The sequence below is a fragment of the Nansenia antarctica genome (assembly GCF_963989245.1).
Source record: "Nansenia antarctica genome assembly, chromosome: 17".
NCBI lineage: Eukaryota > Metazoa > Chordata > Actinopteri > Argentiniformes > Microstomatidae > Nansenia > Nansenia antarctica.
The window spans coordinates 5789131-5806133 of record NC_137687.1 but is presented as its reverse complement, the minus strand read 5'-3'; the positions used below and the strand labels follow the sequence as shown (position 1 = coordinate 5806133).

At 47.2% G+C, this 17003-nt stretch overlaps 1 protein-coding gene and 1 long non-coding RNA gene across 2 annotated transcripts in view; both read left to right on the top strand.

Annotated features, from left to right (window-relative positions):
• Positions 1-883, top strand: part of LOC308172846 — a 34087-nt gene extending 33204 nt beyond the window's left edge. Inside the window, exon 3 of the long non-coding RNA XR_013937864.1 lies at positions 747-883. This is a non-coding gene — a long non-coding RNA (uncharacterized lncRNA). The remainder of the gene's footprint in view (positions 1-746) is intronic.
• Positions 884-943: 60 nt separating this feature from the next.
• Positions 944-16290, top strand: LOC308172282 (SPRY domain-containing SOCS box protein 4-like; the record flags this gene model as incomplete). The annotated part of the gene is made up of 2 exons (XM_080547185.1): positions 944-1652; positions 15876-16290. 2 exons carry the CDS (start codon positions 944-946, stop codon positions 16001-16003), a joined length of 837 nt encoding a protein of 278 aa, XP_080403311.1. The 3' UTR covers positions 16004-16290.
• Between the last annotated feature and the right edge of the window lie 713 nt (positions 16291-17003).

Genomic DNA, 17003 nt, shown 5'->3' with positions numbered 1-17003 from the left:
ATTACACGAGTGTGAGAGTAAATTGAATTGCAGCACAAGACAATAAGGCAACAATAGGCATAATTCAAGATAAAAAAGTGACAATAGTACAGGACATAAGTGACATAATACAGGATACAATTAGCAGTACAACTAATGTGCGCACGCCTTGCCAAATCTTCCACGGGAAGTGGAGAAGGCATTATCATCATGAATCTTTCCTTTTCTTGGGCATAACTCTGCATCACCTAAATTCATATTACAAAAGCACCCAGTATATCTTTCTTTTTCGTGAGTGAGTGTGAGACACACACACATGGCGTGATGCAGTAGTTGTGCCTTAGGGGGTGTGAGGTTGGTAACCGAGGAGGTAGAGGAGTGTCTTCGTGTCTTTGAGTGAGTCAGAGGAATAGTTCATCCTCCTCTTCTTACTCAGATGTTCCCTCTCTTTGACACTGGTTTAAGGGACCGAGAGCCTCCGGCTGTTATACAGAACAGCCCTCTCTCTCTCTCTCTCTCTCTCTCTCTCTCTTCCTTCCTCCTCCCTCTGTTTTTTTTTAGCTCACTGTGTTATCATAGTCTGTGTGTCTGTGTGGGTAGTGTGTGAGATAAAGTAATGTTGGAAAAAGTATAGTGTTAAGTACATACTGGAGAGCTCACGTGGGCAGGCTGTATAGTCAGGTGATGTATTGATGCAATGATGATGATAAGTAATGTTCTACTTCCTTGTGTCTGTGTGTGTGTGTCTCTCTCTCTCTTTCTCCCAGGAGTGATATACCCCCTGACAGAGGAGTGAGTGTGTGTGTGAGGTTCTCCTCTCTGCTTCCAGCTGCCCTGCTTCTGGCTGAAGCGCCCATGAGGTAACAGCGGAAAGCCCCACACTACCCTCGCTCTGCCCTTCACCCCCCCCATCCCCATCCCCATCCCCATCCCCCTCTCCCTCCACCCCCCCCCCTCTCCAGCGATGGGTCAGAAGATATCGGGCAGCATCAAGTCGGTGGACGCGCGCGGCGAGCCCTCCTACCGACCCGTGCGGCAGGAGCTGCGCGGCGCCGACTTCTGCCGCCCGCCCCGCCTGGACCTGCTCCTGGACATGCCTGCGGCCACCCTGGACGCCCAGCTCCGCCACGCCTGGAACCCGGAGGACCGCTCGCTCAACGTCTTCGTCAAGGAGGACGACAAGCTGACCTTCCACCGCCACCCGGTGGCCCAGAGCACGGACTGCATCCGCGGCTGCGTGGGCTACACCCAGGGCCTCCACGTGTGGAGGATCCACTGGCCCGCCAGGCAGAGGGGGACGCACGCCGTGGTCGGGGTGGCCTCGGCGGAAGCCGCCTTGCACTCGGTGGGCTACACGGCCCTGGTGGGCTCGGACTCGGAGTCGTGGGGCTGGGACCTGGGCCGGAACCGGCTCTACCACGACGGTAAGAACCGGCCCGCGTCCGCCTCGGCGCCGACCTACCCGTGTTTCCTGGAGGCGGACGAGTCGTTTGTTTTGCCCGACGCCCTCCTGGTGGTGCTGGACATGGACGAGGGCACGCTGAGCTTCATGGTGGACGGTCAGTACCTGGGCGTGGCCTTCCGGGGGTTAAAGGGCAAGAGGCTGTATCCCATCGTCAGCGCCGTGTGGGGCCACTGTGAGGTCTCCATCCGCTACGTCAACGGACTTGATCGTAAGTCACACGCACACACACACACACACACATACACCTACACCTCTTCATCTCTGTCGCACTGTTCTAGAAGAGATCTCTCTCTCGCTCTCTCCCCCTCTCTCTCCCCCTCTCTCTCTCTCTCTCTCTCACTCTCTCTCTCACTCTCTCTGTCTCTCTCTCTCTCTCTCTCACTCTCTCTGTCTCTCTCTCTCTCTCTCACTCTCTCTGTCTCTCTCTCTCTCTCCCTCTCCTTCTCTCTCTCCCTTTCTCACTCTCTCCCTCTCTCTCTCTCTCTCTCTACCATTGTCTCACACTCTGTAGTGAATCCTCTCACTATGGCTCTCCTCTCCTCCCTCACCTCTTTCTTTCCATCCCATCATGTTTAGTTTGACATCCCTAACAGTCAGCATACTCTGATGTTGTAGTCGCATAAGCAGTAAGCAGCTCTCATGTTCTCAGAGTGCCAACACTCTCTCATAAGGATGGTTGTTTAGAAAATGATAATAATATCATATCAGAAGCCAGTGACTCTCTCTGTCGTTGACTCTCTTTCGTTCTCCGTATGAAATAATGTCAGAGCTGCCTGCTTTGTTTGTTGTGCGTATGCGGGGGAGGCAGGTGACGTTATGACATTTTCAGCACAATGATATTGTGTTTGGAGTCGGGGCTTATTTTAGAAGTGCTGAGGCAGCCGCTGAGGCCCAGGGGAGATTTTTTGCTGATTTGACCCAAAGCACCAGGCAGCGACACGGCCTGTACGACCAGGGGGGAGGAGGGAGAGATGAAGACAAAGGAAAGGAGGAGGAGGAGGAGGAGGGAGGAGGGATGAAGGTTGAAGACATTTTGAATTGAATCATCATATCTGTTGTGGTTCTTTTGGACGTGATAGCCTTGGATCTTGGAAACACGAACTGTGTAGGCTGATTGAGAGCTAACTGGTTTAATGAGCTGGACTCTGTATTCTGTCTGACTGCACACTGCCTTTCTTCGACCAGTTTCTGTGGACTGATAAAGACTGGCTAAAGGTGCTGTATTCGGTTGTTAAGTCTGACGTCAAACGTGACGTTTAGCAATTTCCGGGTCCAAACCAGAAATTCCCTGCACCATCGTACCAGTGTACTACAGCGGTAGAATGACAGTTCAATTGTTTTTTAGACTCGGATCTATTGATATGACAAGGGACACAGCACTTTCCCGTTTTCCCCATATTTGTCAGCGTCTTTGAGCCTCGGAAAAGCGCTATATAAATATAATTAATTATTATTATTAATGAGGCATTTCGAAGACAGCGTCTCAGCCAACTTTGGACCCGGAAACACGTCACGACTTAACAACCGAATAGTGTAGACCAGGGGTCTCCATCTTTTTATTATTATTATTTAAAAAAATATATAAACCATGAGAGCTAACATATGATTTTATAGATGACAGAATTTATCATTTAAAAAAAAAAAAAATCAACAAACATATCCTACTATTCTCTCCTTTCCTCTGTGAGAGGGTTGAAACAACATGCTCTGCTCCTCTCTCCCCGTTCTGTAAAGACAAGTGGCAGACATGGGGAAGTAATAGTTAATAAACTATTTCTAGGCTATCAAATGAACTATTCATCTGTATTGGAATTCTGATATTATGAAACAAGTGTATTTATAATGATCTTGCTAGTGAGAGGGTTGACATGCTGTCAACCAGAGGTTTGTAGTTTGGAGTGGATCCAGACAGGGTTACTCTGAGTCTGCCAGGAGCTCGCTCATCAGTGATGAGTGATGAATGTTCTATATTTTGATTTGTTCATGTCAGAGAAGCTGGATTCACACAGGTATGTTAGGAAGCTGCCAAACAAAAGGACGCTGACTTCTGTGCAGTTTAGTTTCCATTATCAACAAGGCTCCAAAGATAATGGGCAGATTGATGCGATTTGAGCCCTATGTCATTTTGCGATGTTGTTATTTCCAGCTCCCAGTCTGTAGCATCCACAAATCAAAAGCTTCACTCTGTGTCCCTGACACTTCATATAGGTCATTCATATAGGTCATAGGTCATTCCTAGGTCTGTGTCCACCTCCCCGAAGGGATTGCTGATGAATGCCTCACAGGGCTCCAGTTTGTCAAACTTAATGAACCTCTCCTCAAACTCCTGACCAAGCCATTTACATTGACATGTTTGTGTAATAAGTATTATAATAAAACCAACCTGTATATGTATTATAATAAAACTGTGCATATGCCAGGCTCCCTTGTAAAGGAGACCTTGGTTTCAATGGGACTCCCTGCAAAAATAGAGCAACAGTGCTTGGCCCATGTTGAATGTGGATATGGTGGATAAGATTTCTGTCCTGTTCTTGTGGTCTTGAACAATGACTCATGGCATCTTTGACAATGCTACCGTCAGTAAAGACCTTTTTGTTCTTGGCCAAAACTGTACTGCTTTCAGAAAGGCCCTTGTTGCGGCTTTGTTTTTATCCACTGGTTTGGTGAATAATGATGTAATAATGGTGTTTCTGTAATAGCTTCTTGAGCTCAGCCACCCGAGCCCAGGATGCACGTTGTACTGGGTAATCAAGCGTCAATCAAGTGTTACACTAATTGGGATGAACAATAAAGCTGTATGCTAAATGTCAAAAATGTAATTTAAATGTATTGTTCATTCAATGCTCCGAAAATACCTTGTAACACGTGCGTGGAGAGGACGGATAACTTGTGTACCAACGGGTACCAACTTGTACCGACGCATTGTTCTGTAAAGAAATTCCCCATCTTATGTTCTCAAAACACGGCTTCTGTTGCACAAGGCTCTACTTAACACATCACACAGCCAGTATCAGTAGGCCCTGAGCACCCCCACTAATGGACATAACTGTGATATACGTCTAAACCTTCTGCTACGTACATTTGGAGAGAGAGAAGAGAACACACTAATGGAGTTCTCATCCGTCCCCTTTTGTACCTGTTACACAATGACCCGAACCGAGGCAGTCAGACATGGACGCAATGTTCGTGGCTGCGAGCCAGGTGTTTGTGTGTGTGTCAGTGTGAGTGCGTATGTGTGTGTCAGTGTGAGTGCGTATGTGTGTGTCAGTGGGAGTGCGTATGTGTGTGTCAGTGTTTCGCGGATGTGAGCCAGAAGTGGAGGAATTCTGGAGGACGTCCCAGTGTGCCTCTGAGCTCAGCGTCTGGCCTTGCAGCCCAATAGTCTCCCTCTGTTAGGCTCTCTCCGTCTCACACAACAGTGCTGTTTGTCTCCGTGTTCAGGACATGTGACATTAATGCATAGTATCTATGGCGGGTTGGAACACAACGGCATGATGTTGTCAACGGATTTACTGTCTACTGGGGGAATCTGATCTGATGTTGTTGTGTAAGAGGTCACGGGGTCAGTGGTTAGAAGACATATTCATGCGTTTCTGTCTGTGTTTTCTTTTTCTCTCCCTCTCTCTCATTGCTCTGTCTCCTTTGTTTATATTTAAGATACACAAAGCTAGGAAAAGTAAGGGAATTGTTGGTGATTGTGTTTCTCCCTCTTTCTGTCTCTCTTCTCCCCCCACCCCTCTCTCTCTCTCCCTCTTGCATCCATCCATCCATCACCTCTGTTTTCATAGGCTAAATAAAGCTTGTAGAAATAATGCAATTGAGATTGCTAATGTAAAAGGCTAATAGAGCTAGCTTATGAGGCAGAACTTCAAGTCCATACCCTGTTCTGCTCCCACAGCTCTCCATATGCTGTTAAAATGATTGCATCACAATCAAAGAGTAACATGACAATGAAAATATCTGGAGACAATTATTTGATATTCAAGACATCTGTTCTAGCAGAAGTAACATGGCTAATGTAACCAGTTGCTAATGCAGCTTAGAATCGATTTTTTGGAAAATAGCTAACCTGCACAGTTTTGCCCACTGTCTTGAGTTTCTGGGATGATGGGGAAACCGATATTATGAAGAATATTAAATGATATTATGATGGGAGTACATTTAGCATTCCATCATTTTCATATCAGTTTTGCAATGCTGAACGTTTGTTTTGGCATCTCCAGTGATGTTTCAATGTGTCGAGTATTGTGTCAGGGAGGGTAGTATAGTTATAGTGGCAGAAATAAGGTATTCAATACATCAATACTTTGATGTATTCAAAACATATTTCCATTCTATTCACATGTATTCACTCAATAAAACTACACAGATAAAGAAATTGTAACATTCTTGTAACAATAGATTATTGTAACAATGTAAATATGTTGAATTAAAAAACGGTTGACGTGTTGAATATGTATTCCCCCCACTGGGATCCAGTGTATGTCTGCTCTCCAAGTGTTGCACTGTAATGCTGCGATGCACTGCAGAGGTGTCTTACTTTTATGGGAAGCATGCGTAATCCCCATATCACATAGAAACTGACAAATCGTGACGTTAGAATTATTAAGGTTCTATATCCATTTTTGGTCAAAACTTAGTTTTTTACATAATCTGATCCATTAGGTGTTTATTAATGCCTGTGTGGTGTTATTTTTTAAATGTTGACATATTTGAGTTAGTAATTAATAAAATACAAAGGTTCCATCTCACAGAACATAATGGAATGTAAAAACTTTGACGCTCAATATCTCTGAACTACCCTAAACGGAGATAGAACCTTATAATTCTAAACGGAGATAGAACCTTATTATTCTAAGCTCACGAAATACAGACTGTGGATTGGTATTGATGCAATGAGATCCCATCATATTCCCTGCGGTGTCTATGTTCCTGTTATAGACACATTGTCAAGGGGTCTTCTCTCTTGGTCCTTCATTCTCTCTCTCTCTCTCTCTCTCCCTCCTGCTCCAAGAGACCGTGGGTGAAGAGATAAGTGGCCTTCCACTTTTTGCTCTCAGAGTCAGAATTGTCCCTTAACACACACTGTTAATGCAATTCTCTAATCCTAGTTTTCTGCTAAACACTTTAGTCTATTTCTCCCCAGACACACACCCCTCAAAGATTGAAGCGTTATCGATTTTTTCATACCCGTTTATTTTATTTTATTTATATATATATATACATATACCGATTTACGGGCGCGTTGTGACACTAATACAATAATTCTGCCTTTGTGAAAACCATGCCCTACTACACCTTCCCTGACTCATCAAATCATCTTAAATCTGCATCTCTGCATGTATGGCAGCCATTCCACTCCAGTGTCTGTTGAATTCCAACACAGGCACACCTCATTCTACTTAGTGAGGTACTGATTAGGTGATCACTAATAATTTTTTTGGTATTTTGACCAGTTGTCAATATATAAGTTGCTGTATGAAAAATAAATAAATATAAATATATAAAAATTTTTTTTTTTTTTTTTTGAATTTGGTAGAAATGTTGTCAGTAGTTTATAGAATAAAACAACAATGTTAATTTTGTCAAACACATACCCTGTAAATAATAAAACCAGAGAAACTGTTATTTTTCCCCAGAGCTATATGACTAAATATATTCCCCAGCCTGCGAAGAACAGACGTATTTCATTGACACGTTCACTAGGTGGTTTCTCTCCTGTTCTTTCCATGCGTGGGTGTGGGGGGGTGTGTGTGGGGGTATATCTGTTGGTGGGGGGATGCGACGTTAGAAGATGAGGTGAGGTTGATTAGTAGAGCGTTTGCAGGTGCATGTGGTGTCGTTTATATATGGTGATGGAACTAGTGAAACCATTTGTCAGATGCGATTCACAACGTGAAGGCACATGGAGTGGCTACAGAATGCTAACGGTGATTTGGACTCTAATGAAAGGACTGCTACCATCTGTACTGATAGTAATGATCACAACGATTCTGATCCTGACTACGAACTTAAGCCTCTGACGCCTCAGACTACTCGACCGAGCAGGTGTCACCTTGGACGCCCCGCAGAACAATCACAGTAGAACCCTCTCAGAACGATCACAGTAGAACCCTCTCAGAACATCACAGTAGAACCGACTGAGTCATGGTGAGGGCAGGAGACTGGGAAGTATGGGACAGACAGACCGAACCACTTCAGTAAAATGATGCGATCACGTTTTGGTTAGCGGTTAGCTGCAGATGTCGACACCAAATACAAGCTGAATGGATTTTCCTACTTTGGGACGGCTAGCTGGTGAGCGTGTGTCTGAGAATGTGGTGGTGATTTATGCAAAAATGAACACATACTGCTCCCAGTTTTTTTTTTTTTTTTTTTACAGTATGGTACGGTACAGTTAAGTCTGTCAATATATTATATTCAATATGTAAGTTCTTTAAAATATAACATTTCGTATTCTAATGATCCCTGACTAAATGCATGGTGTTGATCTCATTCAATTAGGACACTGATCTGATCTATACTAATCTATACTGATCTGATCTATACTAATGTCAACACATGGAGGAGGGCACTCTGGGTACTGTAGTTTGTAATCAGAGCCCCGGAGCGTAAGCCTGTAGGCCGATGTATTGTAGGAAACAATAGGAATGCTCATGCTTTGTCTATTCTTGGACTTCTGTTCTTCTGTTACATTGCAAAAACAACACAACACGCAGCCAAACTCATGTAATGGAGCAGAAGTTCACACATTCCAGTTGTGAACGCACCCTATTTCACGCTGGCTCTCTCACTCTCTTTCCCCTTCTCTCTTTTGTCCTCTCGTCAGCTCCCATATTTTCAGGCACAAATCCCGCTTTCGATATTTACACACCTAATCATCACGGGGGAGTTGCCGTGGAAACTGTTCAGCTTAGCTCGGTGAATGGGGGAGAGGAGACAGTAAAGTGTTGGCTCACAGTGTTCTGGGGGGCGGGGGGGGGGGTCTGACTGAGCTGGGCTGGGCTGGGGGAGAGATGGATCTTGGCTGGCACATGGCTTTTCTGGTTTATGTGGTTGTCGGAGCCAGGACTGGCTGTGGATCTCTCCTGAGTGCGTCTAGAGTAGATACTCAGGCAACGTCTCCTGCAGAGAATCTTTCTCATCGAAACCTTCTCCCAACTTTCAATCCCCATTTCCTTTTGTTCCCTTTGGAAAATGTTGTGAGCATCACTGTGTTTTATCTGATGATCCTCAGTGTCAGTGCGGTGTGACAGTATGTGCTTTTAGTCATTAAAGTCATGCCTCCCTTGTTTTGGTACTGAATAACTTTGTCCTAGAGTGCTGGAACGACTGTTGTGTGTGTGTGTGTGTTGTGTGTGTGTGTGTGTGTGTGTGTGTGTGTGGCTGTTCCTGTTGGTCTTGATTGGCTTAATTGTGCTGAGGACCAGAGCGACTGCAGGGATCAAGTGGCCAAATTGACAAGAGCTTCTGGTGCTGTCTGGGGCTCATCGGCTGGGTCGTCTGGTGCTGGTAACAGAGTGGCAGCCATGGGAGAGGGGAAGAGAGAGTCACTTGGGTCACTGAGCAATTGGATTTGGCTCAAGTCAACGATTCAATTTGGACACTGACATTTTCAATCTCAAACAGGCCAAGCCTTGACTCTCCCCCTCCGTCTCTCTGAACCGTACCAAGCGTTCTCCCACTCTCCCTCTATGTCTATGTTTACATTTACATTTACATTTTTGGCATTTAGCAGACGCCTTATTCCAAAGCGACTTACAATCAATACATTTGAATACTAAGCATGTGAATCATCAGTCCACCAGTCGTAGCAGGAAGAGTAATCCAGCTCAGGCCCGGGGCCACTGATAGAAGGAAAAACCTTCTCCTATCACCTTCTTCTAAAACCTAGTTGTTGTTGTTGTTTTTTTTACACTGGAGAAACAGAGAAATAGTACAAGGGGGGCAATAGAAGTTCTTAGGGACACAGTAGAGGGGAAGCGGGTGTCTTTAGGAGACGTAGTGCTGAGGGGCAGAAGATGTCTCAGGAGGAGCAGTTAATGTTTGGTCGGAGAATTAGACATGGAGACGATACAGTCATGCACAGTTATCTACCTTAACGGCAGATGCCTTGGAAAGAAAAAGCTACTTTTCATGATACTGAGACTTACACAAGTGGGTTACGTTTTGAACTCAATACCCTCTTCACAGAGGGTGTTTTAGTGGGTCACCTGCATGGACTGGCTGTGCAGTAGATTTGGGGATTATGTGCGTCAGAGCCACTAGCCTGTCACACTCCAGTGAGAAGAGAGCCGAGACACTAGTGATGCATGAGTAACGTCTCTGTTGCACCGATGTCCCAAATTCCCCTGTTCTCCTCTCTCCTGCCCCCCCCTTACTTTGTCCAGGAGGTGTGTGTGTGTGTGTGTGTGTGTGTGTGTGTGTGTGTGTGTGTGTGTGTGTCTGTGTGTCTGTGTGTCTGTGTGTGTCTACAATGAATGAGTGCTGTATGCCACTTGTCAGTAATATACTACCCTGCAGCCTACGTAGAACTGGACTGTAAATAGGAGCCAACGCACACCCCGCCCTCAGAGTACTGCAGACCTCACAAACAATCCATATCTGCTACTTTATTGTATCATAAACCTGTCAGAGGCCTCCCTCAGACCATTAGACAAGACAGAGCACTGGGCTGGGGCTAGAGAGGCAGAGGGAGAGACTCAGAGTGTGGCAGGGGATGTATGACAGGTTGAGGATAGGGGTTTGCTTTGCAATCATACTACTTATATTATGTTACTGAACCACTTCCAGCTTTTTTTTTGTTGCTTTAATTCATTATTTTTAATTTCTTCCTGGCCCAATATATATCTTTTCTATATTCAAATGTAATGTGAGTGTGGCCCATATGGTGTACATTTTACATTTTTGGCATTTAGCAGACGCCTTATTCCAAAGCGATTTACAATCAATACATTTGACTAAGCAAGTGAATCATCAGTCCACCAGTCATAGCAGGAAGAGTAATCCAGCTCAGGCCCGGGGCCATTGATAGAAGGAAAAACCTTCTTCTATCACCTTCTTCTAAACTTTTTTTTTTTTGAGAAACAGAGAAACAGTACAAGGGGGGCAATAGAAGTTTTTAGGGACACAGTAGAGGGGAAAGCGGTCGTCTTCAGCAGACGCAGTGCTGAGGGGCAGAAGATGTCTCAGGAGGAGCAGTTAAGGTGTAACCTGAAGAGATGTAGAGATGCTGTACCAGGCAGCACGCTATAGGCTGGCATGCTGGTGCGTCACCTAGCCCTACACTCTGTTCACTGTAGTGTATATGTTTCTGTTCACTGTGTTCACTGTAGTGTATATGTTTCTGTTCACTGTGTTCACTGTAGTGTGTATGTTTCTGTTCACTGCGTCACTGCTACTCCTTCCTCATTCATGGAGAGACTGTTTTGCAGTGGCTTATATCTCATTAGCTCAATATCTGAGCTGTATTTTGTATGTCTTTTAGCTGTATTTCTTGCCTTCTCCTGTTTTGTTTTCTCTCTTTCCTTCTCCATCTTTGTTTCTGAGGACAATTTTAGTCTCCGCCTTATTCCCAAGAGATGAGCTCCATACATAGCATTTCCCTCCAGTGCACACACACACAAACACACACGCATACACTCCTCTGCCAACACACACACCCCCCCACACACACACACACACACACACACACACACACACACACACACACCCACAACACTACTTGTGTGTGTGCGTGAGCTGAGGGAGACATTTGATTGATGGCTGGTTCTCAGCTGAGTCAGAGAATAGCAAGCAGGCCCGGCTCAGACACCGGCTGACAGTGACAGGACCACTTGTCGCCGGCGGCAACGCAGGGAAAGAGAGGCAGACCAGGAGGGGTTGGCCTGCTTCCAGGCAGCAGCAGCATTGTGATCATCATCATCATCATCATCATCATCATCATCATCATCATCCCCTCTGAGTATTCCACTCTCAGACTGAAGCACTGAACAATATGCTATATTACTACTCCTCCTCTCTGAATTAACCCATATTTCACTGTGTGTGTGTGTGTTACTGCCCTCATTGCTGCAGATGTCTGTTAGAATACAGAGAAACCATGCAGGCTTCTGAAAACATCCCAGGTGACCATCAGTGTAGCGAGGGTTGGTTGTCAAGGTGACGTCAGTGTGGCGAGGGTTGGTTGTCAAGGTCATTAGCTCTCTCAGGGGGGTGTTGATGGCCAAGTTAGACTGACGTAGAGCGGATCCATTCTCCCTGGATCTCTGTGCGTGTGTGTGTGTGTGTGTGTGTGTGTGTGTGTGCATGCGAGCGAGCGCGAGTGTGTATGAGGGGGATGTGGTGTGAATGTTAACCAAGTGTAGTACCAATATGGACACCTGCTGTATACTGTATGTTGGCCACCCTGTGGACTTTCCTAAAGTCGAATAACTAAATTGATCTGCACTAGACCTAACTCTATATATATTATTCAGATGTAATTTTAAAAAAGACAATGTATTGTGGTGGTATATAATGATGCTGATTCATTTAATTTTCCTTAAACTGTTTGTGTTAGTGTGTTAAACAGTTTCATTTAGGTGTTTTATGCTATGTTTAAAGATGCTATAGAGAGAATTGACAAGCTAAGACACTTTTAACCTTAAGTTTTCAGAAATGAAACTATAGTGTGATGCATAAATACATCATTATGGGTCACTCTGTTAGCCACACATTAGTCTGCTGTAATCCAACTGTTTCCTTAAGCAATTTACGATTTCTCTCGTTAACAAGCTGCAGTAGAAACAGCCATTTGAAACTTTGGTAATACATGCAAATGCTTTAGTCCTTCCTTTTCACAATTCTAGCACAAAAGAATCCCATTTTGACGGTGGTTGGTTTTTGGTGTATTATAAGCTATACATAATTGTAAGCTAAAATATTTTTGGATCAAAGCTTTCTCTGAGCAATTGAGCACTGAATGGAGACAGCCTATAAAGTGCAACGAAGGGTTAGGGTTTCCCAGTGTGTAGTTCAGTGTAGCTAAGATAACAACATCAAATAGAATGTTCAACCACATAGGCAAATATCCAACACTCATTGCAATCTGATGAGGAACATGTTTGCATGTTTCCACAACCTTTATTCCTCTGTAGTCTCAATTATTTTATTACCGTGCAGCTTCTACCCACAGGCCATTAGACTGCTCAACTGACCCTACCTCAGCCCTCCACCCCTCCACCTGGCCCAACTGACACTACCTCAGCCCTCCCCCCCTCCACCTGGCCCAACTGACACTACCTCACCCCTCCACCCCTCCACCTGGCCCAACTGACACTACCTCAGCCCTCCCCCCCTCCACCTGGCCCAACTGACACTACCTCAGCCCTCCCCCTCTCCACCTGGCCCAACTGACACTACCTCAGCCCTCCACCCCTCCACCTGGCCCAACTGACACTACCTCAGCCCTCCACCCCTCCACCTGGCCCAACTGACACTACCTCAGCCCTCCACCCCTCCACCTGGCCCAACTGTCACTACCTCAGCCCTCCACCCCTCCACCTGGCCCAACTGACACTACCTCAGCCCTCCACCTGGCCCAACTGACACTACCTCAGCCCTCCACCCCTCCACCTGGCCCAACTGTCACTACCTCAGCCCTCCACCCCTCCACCTGGCCCAACTGACACTACCTCAGCCCCCCCCCCCCTCCACCTGGCCCAACTGACACTACCTCAGCCCTCCCCCCCTCCACCTGGCCCAACTGTCACTACCTCAGCCCTCCACCCCTCCACCTGGCCCAACTGACACTACCTCAGCCCTCCCCCCCTCCACCTGGCCCAACTGACACTACCTCAGCCCTCCACCCCTCCACAACTGTCACTACCTCAGCCCTCCACCCCTCCACCTGGCCCAACTGTCACTACCTCAGCCCTCCACCTGGCCCAACTGACACTACCTCACCCCTCCCCCCTCCACCTGGCCCAACTGACACTACCTCAGCCCTCCACCCCTCCACCTGGCCCAACTGTCACTACCTCAGCCCTCCACCCCTCCACCTGGCCCAACTGACACTACCTCAGCCCTCCCCCCCTCCACCTGGCCCAACTGACACTACCTCAGCCCTCCACCCCTCCACCTGGCCCAACTGACACTACCTCAGCCCTCCACCCCTCCACCTGGCCCAACTGTCACTACCTCAGCCCTCCACCCCTCCACCTGGCCCAACTGTCACTACCTCAGCCCTCCACCCCTCCACCTGGCCCAACTGACACTACCTCAGCCCTCCACCCCTCCACCTGGCCCAACTGACACTACCTCAGCCCTCCCCCCTCCACCTGGCCCAACTGTCACTACCTCAGCCCTCCACCCCTCCACCTGGCCCAACTGACACTACCTCACCCCTCCACCTGGCCCAACTGACACTACCTCAGCCCTCCGCCTGGCCCAACTGACACTTCCTCAGCCCTCCGCCCCTCCACCTGGCCCAACTGACACTACCTCAGCCCTCCCCCCCTCCACCTGGCCCAACTGACACTACCTCAGTCCTCCACCCCTCCACCTGGCCCAACTGACACTACCTCAGCCCTCCACCCTCCACCTGGCCCAACTGTCACTACCTCAGCCCTCCACCCCTCCACCTGGCCCAACTGACACTACCTCAGCCCTCCACCCCTCCACCTGGCCCAACTGACTACTACCTCAGCCTCCCCCTGCCCCCCTCCCCCTAGTTCCCCACCTGCACTACCTACAGTGGGGGAAATCAGTATTGAACACATCAATATTTTGTCCAGTTAAATGTATTTCCATTGAGCTTATTCAAGTGAAATTTGCACCAGACTTCCACTTCCAAACTTCACTGTTGGTATAGTGTTATTCAGGTGATGTGCAGTGCCATTTCACCTCCAATCACCCGAATAACACTACACCAACAGTGAAGTTTGGAGGTGGAAGTATCACGTGTGGGGCTGTTTCTCCTCTCGTGGTACTGGCAGACTTCATATCATTGAAGGAACAATGAATGGAGCCATGTACAGAGAGATTCTTGAGATGAACCTGCTGCCATCCACCAGGATGCTGAGGATGAGATGTGCACCTGCATCAGTGACATTCTCCAATGACACTCTCTCTCTCACACACATACACATATGCACTCACACACATACATGCATACTATTACATACAACTATTGCCTCTACCTACCCCACTATTGTTGTGTTTCTTCTGTTTAATACTATTGCTACCTTTGTTGTTGTTTTTATTATTGTTATTATTACTTCGTTAAACCGTTGAGGAGCCAGCTTGCCCTAAGCATGTGTATATGACAAATAAACCTTGATTTTGAATTATAGAAATGTTCCATTGTGTAACTTTAAAGAGCATCGATGGGATGATGTTGAAGTTCTGGAACTTACTGTAGCCGTGAAATCAGAAAATCTATTAAGAGGATGCTTGTTAGCCTGGCTGACCATGCTTTCCATGGAAAGGTCTCTGACCATCATGCATCACAACAGAGGCTAATGTGAATCTGATCCCTCTTATGACCAGACTGGGAGGCTCCACTGTCGGCCGGCTTTAGTGCGTGTGTGTCCGCGCGTGTGTGTCCGCGTGTGTGTGTGTGTCCGTGTGTGTGTGTCCGTGTGTGTGTGTGTCCGTGTGTGTGTGTGTGTGTGTGTGTCCGTGTGTGTGTCCGTGTGTGTGTCTGTGTGTGTCTGTGTGTGTGTGTGTGTGTGTGTGTGTGTGTCTGTGTGTGTCTGTGTGTGTCTGTGTGTGTCTGTGTGTGTCTGTGTGTGTGTCCGTGTGTGTGTCCGTGTGTGTGTGTCTGTGTGTGTGTCCGTGTGTGTCTCCGTGTGTGTGTGTCTGTGTGTGTGTCCGTGTGTCTCCGTGTGTGTGTGTCCGTGTGTGTGTCCGTGTGTGTGTCCGTGTGTGTGTCTGTGTGTGTGTCCGTCTGTGTGTGTGCGTGTGTCTCCACAAGGGCACCGGTCCATTTAGAGAATCCCATGGGACTTCATTGGCAACATCAGATGGGTCTATTCCAAGCAAGCCTTGCAGAAGTGAGAAGGGATTCAGCTCAGAGTGTGTGTCTGTTTGTGTGTCTGTGTGTGTGTGTGTGTGTGTGTGTGTGTCTGAGCATCACCTTTACACAGAGTACTTAGGAGAGTGTCAGCACTGTGAGTCAAGCCCAGACAGATGGTCATGGCAGGTGGAACTATGGAGTTGACACATGTGAAGGGCACTCGATAACAATGTGTGTGTGTGTGTGTGGACACTTACAGAAATTGTGTGTGTGTGTGTAGGGAGGTTTGTACTTTTGATGTTACCATTGTTACTTTCAAGTGTGTATCCTAAGTTGATCTAGACAAGTGGATGTGATGAATAACTTGAATGTTTGTCAGTCTAAAGTAAATTTGTTCTAACGTAAATGCCCTCTCTCTCTCTTCACTCACAGCGGAGCCCCTCCCCCTTATGGACCTGTGCCGGCGAGTGGCCCGGCTTGCACTGGGACGGGAACGCATCAACCAGATTGAGACCCTCCCCCTGCCGCAGACCCTCAAGAACTACCTCCAGTATCAGTGACCCCAAACCCCCCCCCCACACACACACACACACACACACACACACTCGCACGCCTGGAGAACGATGAACCACGGCTACATTTCACTATAGTCAACCCCCCCAACCAACCAGACGACCCAGAGCCTTCAGACATTTACAGACCTTACTGAGGATGAGGACGGCGGTCAGGAGGAAGAGGAAGCCTATATGTTTACACAGGGAAGTTATGAGTCTCCTTTTTTAGGAAACGCGTCTGTTTTTAACTCTTGTTTTTAGATGACTCACTACTACTGTCAGACCCAGACAAACAAGGGGTAGGATGGATAGATGAAGGGAGGGGGGGGGGTGGTGACCGCATCGGAGCAGAAGGACCGGGCCGCGATGCTGCCTGCTCATTGGACTGTATTCTGTGGAAGCTTCTGGAATCAGGTGCCTGGAAGGACTGGGGGGGGGGGATGGGGACTGATTGGGACAGACTCTATGTAAAGCCTCTGAACATGTCAATATTTATATTAATATTAATATTCAGATCCTATAGCACAGGCTCCACAGAGACTCGATAGCCCCCCCATCCAGAGAGACTCAGAAGAGCTGAATACACACACAGGTCAGCCTTCCTCCACGTTGGGGCACCCTGAGACTGCAGAGTGACCCACCTGACCCCTGACCTTCTCAAGCTCCATAGCTACACTACAGCTCTGCTCTGATGTCTCTTTTACGTCCGACGGGGTGCGGAGCAGAGTGCAAAGTCTCTCCTATTTATCAGTCCTTTCATTTGATCCAAGCTTCCACGGGTTCTCATCGAATGACTGAGGATGTTCTACGTGTCTGTCTGCTAGTAATGCTGATTGAAACCGATCGAAGTGCGAACCCCCTTTTCGACTGTTAACGTGCCTGCTCATAGAAAGCACCACAGCACCTCTGTCACAGGAGAACGGTTTTAAAAACGACATGCTGCTTTTGGATTAGTTTCTTTTTTTTTCTCTCTCCCTCTGTTCTTATCCTAATGCTGAAATTCTTT